The 21,879-nt window shown below is 49.2% G+C and overlaps 1 protein-coding gene across 1 annotated transcript in view; it reads right to left on the reverse strand.

The window, feature by feature from the left end:
• PIP4K2B (phosphatidylinositol-5-phosphate 4-kinase type 2 beta) overlaps window positions 1-18,501 on the reverse strand; it is a 29,864-nt gene extending 11,363 nt beyond the window's left edge. Inside the window, exons 1-4 of the mRNA XM_049780120.1 lie at window positions 18,221-18,501; window positions 5,444-5,541; window positions 3,045-3,141; window positions 791-943 (exon numbers count right to left, since the gene is read on the reverse strand). Coding sequence (XP_049636077.1) covers window positions 791-943; window positions 3,045-3,141; window positions 5,444-5,541; window positions 18,221-18,379 — 507 coding nt within the window. The 5' untranslated portion in view covers window positions 18,380-18,501. The remainder of the gene's footprint in view (window positions 1-790; window positions 944-3,044; window positions 3,142-5,443; window positions 5,542-18,220) is intronic.
• Window positions 18,502-21,879: the final 3,378 nt, after the last annotated feature.

A 21,879-nucleotide genomic window follows, 5' to 3' on the forward strand; every position in this document is an offset into this window, starting at 1 on the left:
CAAGGGGACCCTGGGCGGAGGGGTGGAGATCTCCTGAGGCTGAACACTCCCTATATTCTGTCCCCTACACCAGATGCCTTCCAAGGGAGTCTGTGAATTTAAGAGGTCTGCTCAGGCAACAGCCACCTCACCCACAACTGGCATGGCCAAGGGAGAAGCTGTGTGGACTACAGGGCGCCTGGTTTCCTGTTACTGGGATGAATCTCCCCACAGAAAAACCCTGACCTCAGCCTCCTATCAGCTCTGTTGGCCTGAAGGGAGCAAGCTAGAGGGAAAAGCAGGGATAAAGAGGTATATCAGGCTCTCTGGGCCAATGACACAGCTCCAGAGCACAAGCTCTCAGCCATGCCATGCCACATGCTCTGATGTCCCCAGATCAGTCTCCCTCTGCCCACTTCTCAGTGCCCAGATAGAAGCCAACTCCTCCTACAGAGCTAACCAGCAGAAGCCAGGCTCACTGACAGCTACCGCCCTCTTCCTGTGCTTCTGAAGGGCCAGGATCCAGGTAAGTAGAGACTCAGAACATAGGAGTCTTGCTGTGCACACAAGCCCTTTCAGAAGGAGTGAGATAGGTGCCAACTCTGACAAGCAGCAGCTGGTCCTTGAGTCTGAGTTGGCGCGTGCCTTCATTCTCCTCGCTTCTGTTTTCAGCAGGCATTTCACCTCACAGAAGCTAGGGCTGGGGAGGCCATGGTCCAGCTTACTGGGAACCAGCCTCCCAGGAAGAACCACCAGAGGTCCTTCTGCCTTGAGCCCTCTGCTGGCCAGCCAGGCTGGGAACTCATAGTACCTGGTGGTATTTCTTGAGGATGTTGTGCATCTCGGCCACATCCTCACTGGACACAGTCTTGATGACAAAGCGCCGGTCATAGGTGGTGAGGAAGCGTGTGCCACACCGGCCCTGGCTGTCACTGTTGATCGGGGCACTACGTGTCACCGAGTTCTGACAGACAAGACACACAGGATAGTCTTAAAGAGGGAATAAGAATTATGGCTTTATTCCCAGTCTTCCCCATGGGGCAGCATCCCCAAGATGGGGTATTATGACCCACTCCTTTCCTCAAGGCAGCCCAGGGCCCCCTGATAGTTCTTCCTAAGATATGTCCACACCATCCCCCCCAACGCTCAACCAGAACAGAGGAGGCTGACTGAGACGCATCCCATTCCTTCCAATGCCAGGAGGTAGGATTCTAGCTCTCAAAATCGTATTTGTATGGGGTTGGGGGCCTCCCACGGAAGACTCGGGGACCAGGCAGCTCTCGACCAGCTAGACCTGAAGTCAGTGCAGGGGCTGAGAACCCAGGGGATCCCTAAAGTGCTGAAGACAATCAGGCCACCCAGTGATGCTCAGGGGTCACCAGGGCCATATCTAGTGATGTTTGGAGGGGACCAAGCTCCAATCTTGGAGTTCACACAGGCTAATTTCCTGTGGTACCCCTCTTACTTCCCTACCCCTGAACTCTCAGGAATCAGAGCCAAGGAGATGGCAAAAAAGGCAGCAGGAGGAGCAGAGCAGGGCCTGGGCCTCACACTGCTCAGCCGTCCCTTCAGGCACTCTGTAGGAAAGTTCTGGGCAGCTTCTCTGATTCTGCCCCACTCACTATCAAGGCCCTAGTCCCATTAGGCCTGAAAACAGGAGCTGGAGTTGGGGCAGGAGGCAGAGCAGGCCAAGGGGAAGGAATGAGTCAACCACAGGGAAAGTCTCAGGAGACCCTGTGAACACACATTCCAAGAGCTTCCCTGGCTCTTTCCAAATGTCTGAGATGCTTGAGGAGAAGGGAGAACCATCTTTACAAAGGGACACAGGGCTGAGTGGGAAGGGGCTGGGAACAGAGGAAGCACCTCCAAAACAGCTGGAAATGCTGTGTAGGCGACTTGTCAGGTGTACCTCACTCTCAGCCTTCCGGGACACAAGCCCTGTGGACAGGAGGATCTCTCCCTGCCTCACTCACTCCCATTTCAGTGGTCCAAGGTGAACCCAGAACCCCTGTCTCAAGGCCTCTCCTTCAGTCCTGGGCTCACCCACCTCCCAAGCCCCCCAGATTGTCAAAGACAAGATAAACACTGAGAGAATATGCTTGGACACAACACAGACAAGGAACGGCTCAAGGACTTTCCAGAACACCTCGGGCTCTTAGCAGGCCAGACCAACATAGGGTTGATTCTAACAGGACAGAGAGCCCTCCTACAGGTTCAGGGCCTGACATGCCCCCTCACTCTTCCCCAGGACACTCCTCCCACTGCATGTAGGAGGGAGATGGGCACAGAGCCCACTCAGTCCTTCTGGAACTATCCTGTGAAATGGCACAGTAATTTCAAAGGTGTTTTTAAAGATTTTGGGCATTTCACTGAGTTATACACTCCACTCTCCCCCACAGTAGTGTACATGGAGGTCATCATCTGTATTTCACTCTGTGAGCTGAAAGTGCTCTGCCTGCCCTCTCCCCAAATCCTCCACTGTCTGCCATGGGAAGAAGGCCCAGGACAGGTGCTAGGTGGAGATGGAACAGAAACTGCCGACTGTCAGTCAGCCCATGGTGTCCCTCATTTTGGGATTGATCCCACCCAACTGGACCACATCACCCCCACAAGGGAGCCAAATGCTGCCATACCTCTCCCCTCCCACCACTAGGCCCTGCTCATACCTGGCAAAGGTGACACTACCCTTGAAGTCTTCCTTTTCTAATCTGTCTTAACTGCTTTAAGAGGCCTCCTTTCTTGCTGGCAACAATTCTCTCTTTTAAGTCAAACTACGAAGAAGGGTTCTTCAGCCTAGACTGGGATAGTCAGGCTACAATGAAGCAGCTTCTGCAGCCCCAAGCCCACCCCCCTGCTCTCCCTCCCTGGGGAGGAACAAGCTTTGTGCTGCACAGAGGCAGAGCCTGCAGCAGCTTCAGCAGCCCAGGCAGGCCCTCAGTCCTCCAGAGACTAGGCTGCAGAGGCCGCAGCACAACAGGACACACTTCTTTTCTCTGCTAGTCCTGGGGCTTCCTGGGCCCCACTCCACTCCCTAACCCCTCAAGTTTTGCAAAGACACCCCATACCTGGTAGTCCTGATCATCGATCCCAAATCGCTCCCGGAGATTTCTGAACACCATGGGGCAGTACTCCTTAAACTTAAAGCGGCTGGGGAGATTCTCCCTAGGGAAAAGCATAGACACATTATTGTGAACCTGTCCTTGCTCGGTTGATTCTATCAGAACTTCGGTTGTGGGTCACACAGCACTGAGATCTGACCATCTGCAGTGCTTCAAACGTCAGGTTCTGGCCCCAGGAATTCTAGGGGCAAGTCTAGAAATCTATATTTTGAATATAAACACTCCAGGTAATTCTGACCATGTCAAAGTTTAGAGACCTAAGAACCCCAGTGGAGGGAGAGAGCACAAAGGACTGAGTGTAGGCTTTGCATGAAGGAGGCCTGGGTTCAATTTCTAGCACCTTATGGTTCCCCAAGCACCAGGTCAGGATTAGCTCAATTCATTCAAGTGCTACTAATAATCTGTCTACTTTTCTGAGTATTATTCTTGCTGGTGCGAAATGAGCCTGCAAGGCCCCACTCCCAGCCTCACCCTTACTTTGGGAGTAGCTGTACCTGAACCCTGCAGTGAGGCCAGCAGCGATCACAGTAAGGCCCCCTGAGATGAGCGGTCAGCAGTGAGAGGCCCAGTGAGGCCAGCAGCAACTAGACTATTTCTGTCAAAATGCCTGGAAGAAGGTTCTGATCAAAAGAAACTAAGATACAAGAAAGTAAAACCAAATGTTCTGCTTTAGGCCAAGAAGACAATGAAATGGCGCTTCATCGAAGGCCAAGGGCCCTGAAATGGGCACGAGACCCAATTCCATAGCCCTGACATCTGGGACAGAGCAGAGCAAGTTGCATAATAGGAAGTGACTTCTAAAAGCCCCTACGAATGAGGGAACCAGCCAGGATGAGAGTTAGAGGATGAGCCCCTTGAGGATGCACACAAGGCTCCTGTTCCTGAGGAAGCTGCCTACAATCCTACCAAAGACCCATGGTTTCTAGGCCTACTGGAAGGCCAGGTGAAAGTCTGAACTTGTGGGCCCGGAGAGATAGCACAGCGGTGTTTGCCTTGCAAGCAGCCAATCCAGGACCAAAGGTGGTTGGTTCGAATCCTGGTGTCCCATATGGTCCCCCGTGCCTGCCAGGAGCTATTTCTGAGCAGACAGCCAGGAGTAACTCCTGAGCAATGCCGGGTGTGGCCCAAAAACCAAAAAAAAAAAAAAAAAAAGAAAGTCTGAATTTGTGACTAATAAGTGCAGTGGGGAGGGAGAGGGCCGGCAGATTGACTGAGTTCCAGGCAGTGTGCACTGACTGAACTGAGGAGCAGGATACCAGTTGGTATTACAGATCACCTGCTCCATGGAAAACTCATACAGTATACACACACAAGTTCAGCAACCATGGGAGTAGTGTGAGAGTAAAAGGGAAACCCAGGGAGTTTCCCTCTGTCCTGCTGGCCAGTTTGCAAGCAGCAGCTAGGAAGACAAGACTTTTTTCAAAGTATGTAGCGGCACCTTTTGAATCACCTGCAGTGTTGCTCAGGACTTATTCCTGGCTCTGTACCCAGGTATCACTCTTGGTGGGGCTTGGGCATCTGCAAGGCAAAAGGCTGTACCTTTTCTACCTATTGTTGGGGCCAGTCTCTGACACCTGACAGACAACTTCTAGAATAAGATGCTGTTCTGTTATTATTGAATATAACAGAAAATGGTCACTAAGGGAGATTTCCAAATCAAGCTTCTCCTCCAGGATAACAGTCTGGGAATGGTGGTTGACAAAATCCAGATGGTGAGGTGGTGGGGACTGTGAGACAATGGAGAGCTGAAGCAGGATTCAAGTGTAGAAAGGAAGAAAATGTGAGCAATAAATAATTCCGGGTGTTCCACCATGGGGTGAAAAAGCTAGGCCTCTAGTGGCCTCCCAGACCCACCAGCTGTGCCAGGTGGAATGGAACAGCTAGGCCAACCAAGTTCAAGAACCCGCAGACACTGGTGCCAACTGCAGGAGCCACCAGAACAAAAATGGGAAGAGTTGCCTTGGATGGTGCCTCGGGGCATCTTGCTCAGCTTGTTCACACACCAGTTGGAGAGAAAATTGTTTGGCTATATCCCAGGCCGGGAACATGCCTGGCAGCTTCTTGCCTCAGACTAAGATTGAGTTAGAGCCACTGCTGTCAGCCTTACATTCAGCCTACTTCCCAAATCAGCCTGGCCAAGCCTAGACCCCAGGGACACTGGAGGCAAGTGGACAAAAGAGAGTGCCGGAGATGGCCAGATATCGCAGCAGGGAGACGGTGCAGGTATGCCCAGCCAAGTCTCCAGCTCCATGGCCTGGGTACCCAGTTACATCCCACCAGGTGCCTGCCTAGAGGGGAAGGACTGTGCACAACACCTGAACCCCCCCTCTCATTAGGCAACTTACTTGTTGAAGAGATGATTGTCCACCTTGATCTTGCTGTATGCTTTGAAGTCATCTGGCATTAACATGACAGGGACAGGGACATTGCTCAGCTCATTGATCTGCAAAGCAAGTGAGAGGGTATGTGAGTTTCTCAGCCAGGGTCACCTGCTTCAAGAAATGCGATCATGTGCATTGGTCCAGGGCCTCCTTCTTGTCTTCAACACTCTCCGCTCTTCAGGCACGCTCCCAAACTCATCTCTACCTACTGACATTCTCCCCACCAACAAGGGCCCAGCTCCAAAGGCAGGTACTACCTCCAGAAAGCAGCCCACTCTAAATTATAAATATTCCTTTCCATCGTGGAATTCCTAAAGCACTATCTCCACCTTTCCACTCTCACTCTGATGCCTCATATTGCAGGTAGTTAACATTGACAAACCTCCCGAACCAGCTCTACTGAAAACAAAGCCAAAACATATTTCATGTCTTCCTAAATGGAGTGTTTAGCTGGGGGGTTTGCAACCTTTCCCTTAGGCAGTGTCAGCTGAAAACCAATGCTCAAACCGATCTTTGGTACCAGAATTTGCATATGGCAGGTACTAAATATTTGTCAAATGAAATGAAAAATAAGACCAATGAATCATGTCACTCAATCTATCTGGGGTTGAAGCGAGTCCTTTGAACACTTCCCCCAAATGTGGATCGTGCAAAGAGTGAGCTTGAGGAAGGAAATCAGCCAAGTCTGAGTGAGTGGGTATGGAAGTTCTCTCCAAAGCAAAGCACTACATTTATTTACTGAATTATTTGCTATTTAAAAAAAAAATTTATTGACTCACTGTAAGATAATAATGCAGTTACAAAGTAATTGATGGTTGAGATTCCATCAATGTTCCAACACCCACTCTTTCACCAAAACACTACATTTAAATTGAGATGTTGGGGCTGGAGTGTTGGCACAGCAGTAGGGCGTTTGCCTTGCACGTGACTGCCCAGGACAGACCTCGATTCAATCCCCAGCGCCTCATATGGTCCCCCAAGCCAGGAGTGATTTCTGAGCACATCGCCAGGAGAAACCTCTGAGTGTCACCCAGTGCGGCCCAAAAACTAAAAACAAAAAATTGAAATATAGACACTGACCACTGGCTCTGTCTTCCTCTCCTGATTACAGTGGGGACTGGTTCCCAAATCCATGTCCCTCCTTCTCCTGATCTGTGGGAGAGGGATGGGGTGCCTCTACCCTATAAACCAGCCCTTACTCTCCCTTTCATTTTAGAAAACACTGGCACCCCATGGGAATGACCTGAGAGGATGGATCTTGCCCATTCCCATCACCAGGTTAGCCAATTAGTGGTCTAATTAGCCACAGATCTCCTCTCCTCCCATCACAGCAATCTGACATTTGACCCTCAACTCAAGCTGCCACTAATGCATTCAGGATTTACAGAGAAAACTTTAATTCAGACCTAATGGTGGGGGGAGTGGGTCAAACTTTCCTTGCAAATCCTATTATCTCAATGAGGCCCCATGTGGCAGGGAGGGAATAACCCAGATCTCATTAGAACTCCCGCCAGGAGCACAAATGGGGGGAAATAGTATTTAATTTGCTGTCCCTTTTATGTCCTGAAAAAAAAATTTTTTTTAAGAAATATCAGAGGGCAATCGAGGTTTAATGCAGTAAATTGAGCTGGGGAACCACATCTTTCTACAGCTGGTGAAAAATCCAATTTACTCATGAGTAATTAAAGATGGCAGAAAAGTATATGTGTGGGGTTAGAGCAATAGCACAGCCGTAGGGCATTTGCCTTACACATAGCTGACCTAAGACGAACCTGGGTTCGATCCCCAGAGTCCCATATGGTCCCCCGAGCCAGGAGTGATTTCTGAGAGCATAGCCAGGAGTAACCCGAGTGTCACCGGGTGTGGTCCAACCCCCCCCAAAAAATAAACATATATGTGCATATGGATGGGGCAGTAGGTAGTGTTATAAGCAGTCATTGGGGTAGAAACTCTATGCTGGCCAGTTCAAGTGGCACAAAAATAATGCTGTATTCTCATAGTTCTACTTATAAAAAATTCTAGAACAAGAATCTACAGTGGGGGCTGGGAAGGTGGCGCTAGAGGTAAGGTGTCTGCCTTGCAAGCGCTAGCGTAGGACTGACCATGGTTCGGTTCGATTCCCTGGCATCCCATATGGTCCCCCAAGCCAGGAGTGATTTCTGAGCGCGTAGCCAGGAGTAACCCTTGAGTGTCAAACGGGTGTGGCCCAAAAACCAAAACCAAACAAACAAACAAAAAAAGAATCTACAGTGAAACAAATCCAGTAAGATGCTGCCTATAAAGAGACCTGAGAGGGCTGGTTCTACAATGACAGGCATGTTCTACCGTGACTTAAACGACAATTATATGATATATATGTATATATGTGTACATATATGTATATGTATATATGTGTGTATATATATATACACATACACATACATATATCTGTTAAACCTAATTACCTGTTCCCTTAAAAGCTTCCAGCAGGGGGGCCAGAGATATAGCACAGCAGTAGGGCATTTGACTTGCATGCGGAAGGACAGTGGTTCAAATCCCAGCATCCCATCTGGTCCCCTGAGCCTGCCAGGAGCGATTTCTTTTTTTTTTTTTTTTTTTTTGGTTTTTGGGCCACACCCTGTGACGCTCAGGGGTTACTCCTGGCTATGCGCTCAGAAGTTGCTCCTGGCAACATATGGGGACCATATGGGACGCCGGGGGATCGAACCGCGGTCTGTCCTAGGCTAGCGCAGGCAAGGCAGGCACCTTACCTCCAGCGCCACCGCCCGGCCCGCTAGGAGTGATTTCTGAGTATAGAGCCAGGAGTGACCCAAAAACCAAAAAAAAAAAAAAAAAAAGCTCCCAGCAGGTAGAGGCCAGCCCAAGTGATAGCAAAGTGGGTAGGGCAACTGCTTTGTAGTCAGTCAACCTGGGTTCTATCCTTGGCATCCCATTAGGTCTGCCAGAAGTAATCCCTAAGCACAAAGCCAGTAGAAAGCCCTGAGCACAGCTGGTGTGGCACAGAAATAAAAACGAAAAAGCTTCTAGCACCCAAGTCTTGGTGTGTGCCATTGGCTAGTTGGGTACTCACACACAAAAAGCCACACCAGTTCCCACTCCAGCGAACAGAACACTCACAAGAGAACCCGATTGTTCAGCACTAGCCTACAGGAAATCTCCCACTTCCTTGTTTTATTGCCAACAGAAACAATGCATGGGAGTTATTCCACTTCCTTTTTCCTGGCATAAGAAGCCTGGCCCTAAGAGTCAAGGAAGTTGGAAGTTGATCTCTCTTCTGCAATTCTGTCTTTTCCAGCTAGTAAGTATCTCCATGCTAGAAAGACCATGCCACTGGAACAGTCTGGTTTTATACCCAACCATTCAAGTATTTGCTATTTTTATTTTTATTTTTTTTTTTTTTGGTTTTTGGGCCACACCCGGTGACGCTCAGGGGTTACTCCTGGCTATGCGCTCAGAAGTCGCTCCTGGCTTGGGGGACCATATGGGACGCCGGGGGATCGAACCGCGGTCCGTCCGAGGCTAGCGAAGGCAAGGCAGGCACCTTACCTTTAGCGCCACCGCCCGGCCCCTATTTGCTATTTTTAAAAATAAGGGCGGGGCCTGGAGAGATAGCATAGTGGCGTTTGCCTTGCAAGCAGCCGATCTAGGACCAAAGGTGGTTGGTTCGAATCCCGGTGTCCCATATGGTCCCCTGTGCCTGCCAGGAGCTATTTCTGAGCAGACAGCCAGGAGTAACCCCTGAGCACCGCTGGGTGTGCCCCCCCCCAAAAAAAAATAAAATAAAAATAAGGGCGACACTCAGTGGTGCTGGGGGATGGGGGTAGGAGTAGGGGGGTGGGGTTTGATGGCAGGGATCAAATTCAGAGCCTCCCACATGCCAGTCATCTGCTCCAGCACTTGAATCATCACCCCAGGCACAGCTATAGTACCTGTAATTGATTCTCAGTTTAACTAAAATCCGGCTCAATGCCACAGCTGGAGCTTGATATTGAAAGACCACAACACTTGTATGAGATGGGTCAGTTAGCCAGAATGAATTATTCTATCTAGCAAGATGTATTCAGGTATGCTCTGTTTGGTCATTCTCTGCAGAACTCTTAGAGCAGCCCTGTCTGAATAGGTGTAAGTTGGTCTGCTTGGGGTATACACTTACCTTATTCTTGACTCTCTATAACCAAACAACAGGAGTCTTCTAAGAGAGAATATACTGTCAAACACTCCAGGCATCTGTCTAAACTACAGGCAGACTCAGCCAATAGGCGCAGAGTGGGTGATTCACACTAGGGATTAGCTGTACTATTCTTTTTTCTTTTTCCAATGTGCTCTTCCCTTACCATTGAACAAGCCCTTACTGAAATACTGTTTCATACTTCATGTCCTTGGGGTGAGGGGGGTGAGGAGAGGACATATAGTGAGGGAAACATGCACACAGCCACCCAAAGAGGTAGGAGCTTCTCATCTTAAATGACTGACATGACAAATCCAAGCTGCAGGGGGACTCTTTAGTAAGAAGCAAAGGACAAGGGGACAGAGTCCTTTGAGCAGCAGCAGCTCCAAGGGGAGCATAAGCATATTAAGAAAGAACAGAGCCTGAGGGAAATGCAGAGGTCCAGAGCACCTCCCTGGCATGTGGACCATCATGAGCCAAATTCCCAAAGACCCACCCACCTGGGCCGAGCGGGGACCGGGCAGTTCTACTGTCTGGGATCACACACACCTGAATGCAGGCAGATGTGTAAAAGCACCACAAAAAAAGGGCTTCGACACATCCCGTGAGCATAACAACTGTAACTGTGTTGCCTCAACTAAGAATGTGAACCAGGCCGAAGAGATAGAATGAAAGTAGGGCGTTTGCCTTGCATGCAGAAGGATGGTGGTTCGAATCCTGGCATCCCATATGGTCCCCTGAGACTACTGAGGGTAATTTCTGAGCGTAGAGCCAGGAGTAGCCCCTGAGTGCTGCCGGGTGTGACCCAAAACCAAAAAAAAAAAAGTGTGTGAACCCCACAGGACAGAGCTTGGTGAGTACCACAGCCAAGTGGGAAAGCAGCACAAGCCTACGTGCAAGCACCAGTCAAGCAAGTGTGCAACCCCATCCTGCATAGTGGAGGAGAGAGGAAGTAGTGAGAGGGAACAAAATATTCTTTTTAGCCTTTTTTTTGGGTGGGGAGTCACACCCAAGCAGTTCTCAGGGGTTACTCCTGGCTCTACGCTCAGAAATCGCCCCTGGCAGGCTCAGGGAACCATATGGGATGCTGGAATTCAAACCATCATCCTTCTGCATGCAAGGCAAACCCCTACCTCCGTGCTATCTCTCTGGCCCCTCTTTTTAGCTTTTGGGTTACATTAAGTTGTACCCAGGGATTCCTCCCGACTTGGTGCTCTGGGGACCACATGGGACCAAGAATAAAAACTGGACCTCCTGAATATGTTCACAGAGTTATCTCCCTAGCCCCCAAAACTTAACTTAAAATAAAAAGTTATTATTATGGGTCAGGGAATCAGACTCCTGATCCTCTGCTGGTCCTAAAAGCCTCTACAAGACCATTTTCTACCTACTCTTTTGTTTGTTATGTTTTATTTTTGGGTCACAACCTGTGGCGCTCGGAGGTATTACTCCTGGCTCTGCACTCAGAAATCGCTCCTGGCAGGCACAGGGGACCATATAGGATGCTGAGATTAAAACCACTGTCCGTCTTGGATCAGCTGCATGCAAAGCAAACGCTCTACCGTTGTGCTATCTCTCCAGCCCCCAAAGTCTATCTACTCTTAAAACTTTGGATGGGGAGATGGGGGCAATAGCATAACAGGTGGATATTTTTCCTGCATGCAGCCAACCTGGGTTCGATTCCCCAGCATTCCATATTGTTCCCCTAAAAGTAACTCTTAGCCCCAAAACAAAAACAAACAAACAAAAACTCTTACCTTACCTGGTGAGCCAAAGGAGCTGCCCCACACGTGGCCAACCCGGGTTCAATCCCCAGTACCACATATGCTCCCCAAGCACTACTAGAAGTACTACTACTAGAAATAAAGCCTGCACATGGAACCAGAAGTAAACCCTGAGCATTGGTGAGTATGGCCTCCAAACCAAAAAGACCCTCCATGGGGCCCTAAAAGCTGATACAGGCCTTGCATGCAGGAATTGGTCTCTGAGTCCCAAAGGGTGTGGTCTCAAAATAAAACCAAAACAGAAAACCTCCCAGGGCTCCAATCAAGCTCAGAAAGTTAGGTTTTTTTTAGGCCATAGCCAGTAATGCCAGGGGACTGTTCCTCTTAGTGTGGTAGGACCATGCAGTTGAGGGGAATGGGCGGAGTTTTGGAGTATAGCAAGCAAGACAAAATGTGTAAGGGACAGAGAAACATAACCAAGAAAAAGACAGGTAAAGGGCCGGAGAGATAGCATGAAGGTAAGGTGTTTGCCTTTCATGCAGAAGGTTGGTGGTTCAAATCCCGGCATCCCATATGGTCCCCTGAGCCTGCCAAGAGCAATTTCTGAGCATAGAGCCAGGAATAACCCCTAAGTGCTGCCGGGTGTGCCCCCCCCCCCAAAAAAAAAATGAAAAAGACAGGTGAATGGTCCCGGATTTATAAATATGAATAACAAATGCTAAGGCTGAAGACCGAGTATAGTGTAAAACGTTTGCCTGACATGTAGCCAACACCCTACCCCATGCTTGCCTTGCAAGTGGCCAACCCCAACTGGCCCCAGAACTAGTTAGTCCCCACCCCATCACAAAAATTCCCTTGAGTACTGCCAGAGTGATAACTGAGCATAAAGCCAAGTAGGTAGATCCCCGAGTACCATAAAAAAATAAAATAAAATAAACTCAAGGCATGCAAGTGTGTGCTCCAATCCATTAAACCATAACAGCCCTGGATAAATATGCTGAGTAAGAGATTTGTTCCCTGAGCCCTGCCAGCAAATGATCCCTAAGCATAGAATCAAGAGTAAGCCCTGAGCACCGCCAGGTGTGTTCTAAAAACAAAAACAAAAAATTGAATTTGGGGCCGGAGAGATAGTATGGAGGTAAAGTGTTTGTCTTTCATGCAGAAGGTCATCGGTTCGAATCCCGGCGTCCCATTTGGTCGTCGTCGTGTGTCCCCCCCCCCCCCCCCCCCCCCCGTGCTGCCGGGAGCAATTTCTGAGCATGGAGCCAGGAATAACCCCTGAGCACTGCCGGGTGTGACCCAAAAACCACACACACACACACACACACACAAAATCAAATTTAAGTTTATGTACTCTATAAATCTGGGCTTGACTTTGCAAGCAATCAAGCCTAGAAACTCACAGGAACAGATGGGTGGTAAAGAAAGGTAATTGGGGCAGCCAGATAGTACAGCAGGTAAGGCTCTTGCTTTGCAAGTGGCCAACCTAGATATGATCTATATGGTCCTCTGAGCCCCACCAGGAATAATCCTTGAGTACAGAGCCACCAGCAAGTCCTGAGTGCCACAAAGCCATTTATGGATGGACCTGAACCCCACAGTAGTTCAGGTGATAGACCATAACAGTAAGAAAAGAGAATGTTTTTGTCTGGAGAGATATTACAGATGTGAAAATATTTGCCTTGCACATGGCCAAACCATAGCTTGATCCCAGGCACTGGTATGGTCCACCAAGCACCACCAGGAGTAACCCGAGCAGTGCCAGGTGTGAGCCCAAAATCCCCACACACAAACACAAAGAATAAGAAGAATAAAGTGGGGCTATATGACACTTCCTCTCTGTGTGGCCCTCCCTCCCCCAGTCTGAATTAATTATGTGTTGCCTCTGTGCATCGCTAGAACCTAACTTAATATCACAATCACTTGTGTAATTACCGGTTTACATCTGTTATTTCTCCTCTGAGGTGAACCCCCTGGAGGGAAGAGACTGTTACTCATTTGTTGTATTCCTGGCACAATCCCTCATACCTAGGAGATAGACAGTAAATGCTATATAGAGTGATGGGAGAGTTAGGAAGGGCTAGTGCTAGGATACACAGAAAAATGGAAGCCACGGTGTGACCAGGCTTGGAGGTTCATGGTCTGGAGAATGGAAAAGAAGAGCACAATTAATTATTGAGGTTTTGACCAGATTGTTAATAGTCATTAGCTATGCAAGTCAAATTTATGAAACACCACTCTGTACTTAATAGGATTTTTTTTTTTAATAATAGGGTGGTTTTAAAAAACAAAATGACAGAACTGGGAGCAGTGCCTCCCATCCCAGCACTGACAGGCATGGGCCCTCAAAATAAAACTAAACTGGGGCCAGAGCAATAAATAACACAGCAGGTTGGGTGTTTGCCTTGCATGCAGCCAACCCAGGTTCAAACTTCCATCCCATAGGGTCCCCAAAGCCTGCCAGAAGTAATTTCTGAGCGCAGAGCAAGGAGTAACCCGAGTGCCGCTGCATAGGGCCCAAGAAAACATAAACAACAAAAATAAACATGAGGCATGAGAGAGAACATGGCAGGTAAGGTATTTGTCTGCACATAGCCAACCCAGGTTCGAACCCCGGCTGGGGGCAATGCCCCCAATCCCAGCACTGACAGGCATGCCTCCTCAAAACAAAACTAATCATGGAGGTCTGAGAAAGAATATAGTAACTAGGGTATTAGCCTTGCAATCGGCAAACCCAGGTTCAATTCCCAGCATCCCATAGGGTCCCCTAAGCACTGCTAGGAATGATTTCTGAGTGCAGAGCCAGACTTGAGCATGGCCAATTGTGGCCCAAAAACAAACAAACAAAACCCACAACTAAACAGAAAGTCAACCAACTGAGCCAGAAAAATAGTACAGAGCTGACTGCAGGTTTTACATGCAGGTTTGGATTTGATCCCAGGCACCACACATTTCCCTCTTACCACCGCCCCCCAACTCAGTATCAATACTAGGAACTCCCGGAGCACTGAGCCAGTAGCCCCTAAGCACCACCAGGTATGGTTGTCCTACCCAACAAGAGACACCATATTGGCAAGAAGCAGTAAAACTAGTTCTTCCATACACTGATCACTGAAACAGTCAATGATACAGTTTCTCAGAAAAACAGGTTAATTGCTTCCCAACAGCTTAAACATCATTACCAGCTAAGGGTAAAGCTTCAGGTATAGCTAGTTCCTAAAGTGACAACAGATTACCAGGCCTGCATGCTACCTCTGGCCTTCACTCCACACTCTGAGCCTGATCCTAAGTCCAAACCCCTCTCAACAATATTTTGTTGGTTTGGTTTGGGGGCCACACCTGGCAATGCTCAGGGTTACTCCTGGTAGAGCTCAGAGGACCATATGGGGTGTCAGGGTTGAACTCAGATCCGCTGCATGCAAGGCCCTACTCACTGTGCTATGTCTCTGGCTCCTCCTCTGGGCACTATTTCAACCAATAAAACATTGATTTTCTGACTAGATCAGTTCCAAAGTGTCCAGATTTTTCATTTCCTACATTCCTGCTCCATAAAGTTCAGTCCCAGAGAAGAGTTTCAGTAACATGACTATGACCAAAGGCCTCTTTCCCCTCTTAGAAGTAAGTCAATCACTTCAGGAGAAAATCTCTGACTTTTTTTTTTTTTTTTTGGGCCACACCCGGTGGCGCTCAGGGGTTACTCCTGGCTGTCTGCTCAGAAATAGCTCCTGGCAGGCACAGGGGACCATATGGGACACGGGGATTCGAACCAACCACCTTAGGTCCTGGATCGGCTGCTTGCAAGGCAAACACCGCTGTGCTATCTCTCCGGGCTCAAAATCTCTGACTTTTAAGGCCGGAGTGATAGCACAGTGGGTAGTAGGGCACTTGTCTTGCCCAAGTCAACTGGGTTCGATCCCTGGTATTCTATATGGTCCCCCAAGTCCTCCAGGAGTGATTCCTGAGCACAGAGTGAGGCAAAAGCAAAGCAAAAGAAAACAAGAAAGTCTCTGACTGGAGCTGTATCTAAGATCTAAGACAAGGGTATAGATGTAGCTCCATGGTGGTGCACTTTCTTTGCAAGTACATTTGGTCTAAGTACTCTCCAGAGAGATCCCCAAGCACAGTCAGGTGTGGCCCAAAAACAAAGAATCAAAGACAAGATGGAATCTAAAACCTTAGGTTACCAAACAGAATGAGAGTGGCTTCTGAGAGTACCCTTTGAGGCAAGATGGCAATCTACTGGGAACATTAGCCCTGAGAATGACAAGATCTTATACTCTTCTGGGGAGATGCCATCAGTTCTCACATTGGGGACTTTTAAGTACTAGAACTTACTGCAGGTCAAAATAAAGCAGTAAAGACTTGACTGACCTCCAAAGTTCAGCCTGTCTCTGCCAGCAGAACCCACACTCAGTGTATTTCCCCAATGCCCACCCAACCCTTATAGCCGGAGGCATGGCGCTTAAAGTCAATGCCTTGCTAGTAAGCCCTCAAGCAAACTAGGAGAGAGTGGTTTGGGGTTGCACCATCTATACTCAGGAGTTATTCTTGGCTCTCTGCTCAGGGGTCTCTCTTGGTAGTGCTTGGGGATTGTATGTGATAATGGAGTCAGCCACATACAAGGCAAATAAAGTGCCTTACCCACTGTACTATCTCTCCGAAACCTCACACTTTTTTGTTTCTGGGCCATATCCATCAATGCTCAAAGGTAACAAATCCTGGCTGTTTCACTCAGGAATTACTGTTAGCAGTGCTCAGGGGACCAGATGAGATATTGAGGACTGAAATCATCAGCTGTGTGCAAGGCAAGAACCCTACCTGCTGTACTATCTCTCCAGCCCAAACTTTCTAAACATTAGAAAAGAAAGAAGTGGCTGCTAGTCCAAGAGAGTGGGAGTCACAGACACTTTTCCATCTGTCATTCAGAAGCTTCTCAGAGGCCCACAGCTGAAAGACACATGGCCTGCTGGAAACCAAACGCCACTCACACTCCCAGAAACTGGCTCACACAGACTCACACCTCTCAGTGAGCATGCAGGGTCTCAAACACGAACATTGCTTCCCAGTGATCCTGACACAGTATGAGGACTATGACAAGGAACAGGAGGCAAAGGGATGAAAACCTGCCACATAAATGCATGCTGAAAATACAAAAGGCCAAATGTCCTCGGCTACAGTGCATGGTGCTCGTCAGAGGCATCTTTTCGCTGTACACAGAGGTGAGCTAAAACTCCTCTGCTTTGTGTAGGAAATAGGAAGCCAGGTCCCTTCAACCTAGTTCTACAAGTCCTGATACCAGCACCTCACCCAGCTACCTAGTCAGGAATCATTCCAGGAAGAAACAGGCAGAGGAAGAGAGAAAAAAAAGGACTGCTAAGCACATAGGGACTTGGGTTCACATTTTGATGGCCCATTGTCCCTCGCAACTGCTAGATGACCCGAGGCAGCAAATGTAGGAGGAACAAATTCTGTTAGCAGTTCTTCCAAAGAGAGCCACAATCCCCATTCCAGGAAGGACATGAAAATAAAAGCAACAACAGCTTGCCCAAGGCCAATGAATCAACAAAGACCTCAACATACACATGATGTTTTCTATCTTAATGTAAAGATCTAAAGGTCTGGTGCAGACTTTGTTTCATCAATTGCCAAAGACTCTACCATAGTACAGCAAAGCAGTCTTTGTTGGTGCTGGGCCTTTTTTCATTGGATCTTTATCGCAAATGCTCAGAAAAGTCATAAAGCTGAAAGAACAGAAATCCAGGGGCCAGAGAGATAGCATTGCAGGTAGGGCTCTTGTCTTCCACAAGGTTGACCCGGGTTTGATCCTGGCACCCCATATGTCCACCTGAGCCTGCCAGGCATGATCCCTGAGTGCAGAGTCAGGATTAAGTCCTAAACACTGTCGGGTGTAACCCCCACCCCCAAAATAGTAATAATAATAATAATTAAAACCCACATGAAGCCAAACTATTAGCTTCATCTTCCTTATTCCAAAGTGTCCACTGGTGAAGCCCGTGTTTCAGAGGCTCTGCTTGTTCTTGGTACAAAAATTCTCAATGAAATGATAGGAAGTCAATCTCAATGGCTAGAAGAACTCGGAAACAAGTCAGATATAAAGTCTTCCAGCACAAACACGGTACTGAGCTGTGATTTCTTTCCTAAAGGGGTGGAGTAAGGTTAAGAACCAATCTCAAAGAGGCCAAGGAACCTGGGAGACTTCGATTTTCTCACCTTCACACTATCCACCCAATTCCATTCAATCCCACCTCTCCCAGCAATCCAGAGCTCCAAGCAATCCAGACTTGAGCCAAGCCTTGGACACCAACACTTTTTGGAGGAGCCCGAAAGACCCAAGGTTGCTACCATTCTTCTTAAGGCTGAGCCTCTCCAAAGGTCACATTCTCTCTTCACCCTCCTCACCCAGGAGTGCATTTCAGGGGTGGCCCCTGTCAGTGAATACATTTTGCTCCAGAAGGAAAAAAGGAAACCCAGAGAGGGCTTCCACCATGGGGGGGATGAAGAGATGTGGGGACCCCACTGGGGGCTATAGCTAGAGGCAGGTCCTCTGGGTCTCCTTGTCAAGTGCAAGTGGGTGGGGGGATCTTGGGGGGCGGGTGGGAACAGAGAACAGACCTAGGTGTGCAAAGCAAGTGGGGGGCGAGAGCTCGCCCCCCCCAGGCCTTCTTTCTCTGCGCCCCCAGGGGCGAACCTAGCAGGAAGCCGGGGGGCGCATGGGGAGGCGACAGGCCCCGCGGGGCGCTCAATTCACCCCGTGGCCCGGACGGCGCGCAAGGCAGGGCTGCGGGGGCGCGGGCCTGGGGGGGCGTGGGGCGCGTGGGAGCCGGTTACCGTGTGGTTCACCCCCCACATGAGGACGCTGAGGATCGGCTCGCTGGCCCGGAACAGCTTCACTTTCTGGCACACGAAATGCTTCTTCTTGGTCTTGGTCTTGCTGGCGCTGAGCGGCGCCACCGCCACCGCCGTGGTGCTGGTGCAGTTGGACGACATGCCCGGGGCGGCGGCGGCGGCGGCGACGGAGGCGACAGGGGGCGGCCGACACGGCGCCCCAGCCCAGCGGCCCCAGGCCTCCCCCGCACCGATCGCGCCCACCCCCGCGGCTCAGCACGCCATGGTCGCGCCCGGCCCGTTACTCCTCCCCCGCCCCGGTGGTTGCGTCCGCGCACGCCCCGCCCCGCCCCGGCTCCCCCCCCCCGCCCGGCTGGGTGGGTGGTACGGCCCGGCCCGGGCAGAGGAGGGGAGGGGCGTCCGCAGTTCTCGTTCGGTATCGCGAGAGCGTCTCCCGGCCGGGCCTCCAGGGCCCGGCTCGTTTTCTTAAATCTGACGTGCCAAGATGGCGGCGGCCCTACAGCTCCAGATGGGGGCGCGGGGCGGGGCGGAAAGGGAAGAGAAGGGAAGGGAAGGCGATGGGGATGGGACGTACCATTCCCACCCCGGGGGGGACAGAGGTGCGACTCGGCGAGGGGGGAAAAGGAAGCGCAGACCGGAAAATTGAGGAACGCCCCCTCGCTCCACCCGAGCGTGGATCTTCCCACTCCGCCAGGGCCCTCAAGCGCGCGCCACCCGTAGGCCACGCCCCCTTCCCTGCGGTCCAATGAGCGGAGCCGGCCGGGAGCCCTGGGTTTTATGAATGGGTTCTGCACCCACTCACCTGCCGCTCGGCCAGCGCCCTCCTCCTAAGGGCCGCATCTGCCCTGAATAGAGAATTATCGCATTTCTTTTCTTTTCTTAGCAAATGGCCTCACTTTGTTGTACTTATTCTTCTTTGGACGAAAGGCTCTGCATATACGATTTAAATTATGGGTCAATATCCTGATGTAGATGGAAACTCGTAAATTTGGTACACAGGAATTGGTCGCCCTTTAAACGATTACCAAAATATGTGTAAACTTTATTAACATGGAATAAAAATGGAATAAAAAGAGACATTGGGCCAAGGAAATAGCTCAACTGGAGAATGTCCATGATCTATTCACAGGAGATCCAAGGTGCGCCGCTTGGTCCCCTGACCACAGGCAGCCGGGCCACAGGGGCTGGCGAGGTGGTGCTAGAGGTTAGGTGTCTGCCTTGCATTCGCTAGCCAAGAAAGGTCTGCGGTTCGATCCCCCGGCATCCCATATGGTCCCCCCAAGCCAGGGGCAATTTCTGAGCGCTTAGCCAGGAGTAACCCCTGAGCATCAAACGGGTGTGGCCCGAAAAACCAAAATATATATATATATCATTAACCCTTGCAATAGTAAAGCAGGAGAAGATGATGGAATGAGTAACAAGTGTAAAATACTTTTTCTCTGAGGAGAGAAGTACATTACAGTGCCTGGAATTATGAGTGCTAAAAATAAAAATCCAGATTATTGAAACAGAATCAGAATTAGAAGTCAGCAAAAAAACAGATCTAGACCAGCTAATATGTGGATCAAAGAAATCTAGTGATGAGTCAAATGAGGTCTTCTGGTGAACAGGTAAGAAAAAGTGGCCGGGCAGTGGCGCTGGAGGTAAGGTGCCTGCCTTACCTGCGCTAGCCTAGGAGACGGACCGCGGTTCGATCCCCCGGCGTCCCATATGGTCCCCCAAGCCAGGAGCGACTTCTGAGCGCATAGCCAGGAGTAACCCCTGAGCGTTACCGGGTGTGGCCCAAAAACCAAAAAAAAAAAAAAAAAGAGCAGTAAGGATAGGAGATTGAGGGGCCGGAGAGATAGTACAACAGTAGGGTGTTCGCCTTGCATGAAGGACAATGTTTCAAATCCCAGCATCCCATATGGTCCCCCAATCCTGCCGGGGGCGATTTCTGAGTGTAGAGCCAGAAATACCCCTGAGAGCTGGTGGGTATGACCCAAAAACAAAAAACAAACAAGCAAACAAAAGGATAGATTGGACCCAGGAGTTTCTGGGTTTGTTTGTTTGTTTTCCAAGGTGGGGGCCAGACTCAGCTATGCTCATCAGGGCTTACTCCTAGCTCCAAGCTCAAGAATCACTCCTGGGGCCGGGCGGTGGCGCTGGAGGTAAGGTAAGCCTTACCTGCGCTAGCCTAGGAGACGGACCGCGGTTCGATCCCCCGGCGTCCCATATGGTCCCCCAAGCCAGGAGCGACTTCTGAGCGCATAGCCAGGAGTAACCCCTGAGCATCACCGGGTGTGGCCCAAAAACCAAAAAAAAAAAAAAAAAAAAAAAAAAAAGAATCACTCCTGACAGGGCTCTGGGGACCATATTGGATGCTGGGGATTGGACCCAAGTGGGACATATGGAAGGCAAGCAAGCATCTTACCCACTGTACAATCTCTTTGACCCCCTCATGAATTTATTATCCCCACCCCCATGAATTTTAATACCTAACTTAAAAAAATATTAGCAAAATGGGGTCAGAGTGATAGCATAGCAGTAGGGCATTTGCCTTGCACACACACCACCCAGGATAGACCCATGTTTGATCTCTGGCATCCCAAATAATTTCCAAAGCCTGCCAGGGGCTATTTTTGAGCACAGAGCCAGGAGTAAACCCTGAATGCCAACAGGGTGTGGCCCCAAAACAAAAAATAATAATAATCAAAAAGTATTAGCAAATAACTCCTAAAAAATCTAGAATTATGAGACAATTATTTCATGATAAAAGGGAAGCTATGGGGCTGGAGAGATAGCACACAGTAGGGCATTTGCCTTTCACGCAGCCGATTCAGAACAGACGGTGGTTTGAATCCTGGCATCCCATATAGTCCCTGGTGCCTGCAAGGAGTGATTTCTGAGCACAGAGCCAGGAGTAACTCAGGCACCAGCAGATGTGACCCAAAAACAAACAAACAAAAAAACAAAACAAAAAATGAGAAAAAAAAAAGAAAAGGGAAGCTATGAAATAAATGGCTTCCATTTTATTTTCTCTCAAAAGCCAGGAAGTACACTGACAATTTAGGCCTGACTACTAAAATCAGTTCCCACTTCACTGACACAGGAGGATCTAAGCCATATAAATGGTTAGATCCCTCAGACCCCATCAAATTCAGACACTCCTAAACTAACCAGATTTACAGAGGAAGGAAAAAAAAAAATAGCTGGCTTGCTTTATTGTATCAAGATACAATATGGCTCTATTATACAGTAAAAATCCTTGCCAAATAAGATATTCTCACAAAGCTAACTTTAACCAAAAAAATGGTAAAAAGTATACATTTATACATATACACACTACACTTTTACAGTTCGATATAGTTACAATAGTCCAACAGGTCACACAAGTTTTCTATAATGTTTTCCCTTCCAAGTTCTTTGTCAGCCCTTTGGCACTACCCAGACCTAACATCATGCTGCACATATCCTCGACTGCAAGTCAAAGTCCATTTACCCCAGCTAAGCAGAGTCTGGGTAACTGGAGAGAGAGAAGCACAAAAAAGGTTCCATAGTCTACAATGAGACAGTGGAATGGATGGTTCACACAGGTACAATGACATGCAGCAACTTCCAGAGAAGGAAGAAGGCCAGAGATGCAGCTCAACGAGAGAGCA

Source organism: Suncus etruscus, chromosome 1, assembly GCF_024139225.1.
Source record: "Suncus etruscus isolate mSunEtr1 chromosome 1, mSunEtr1.pri.cur, whole genome shotgun sequence".
Taxonomy (NCBI): Eukaryota; Metazoa; Chordata; class Mammalia; order Eulipotyphla; family Soricidae; genus Suncus; species Suncus etruscus.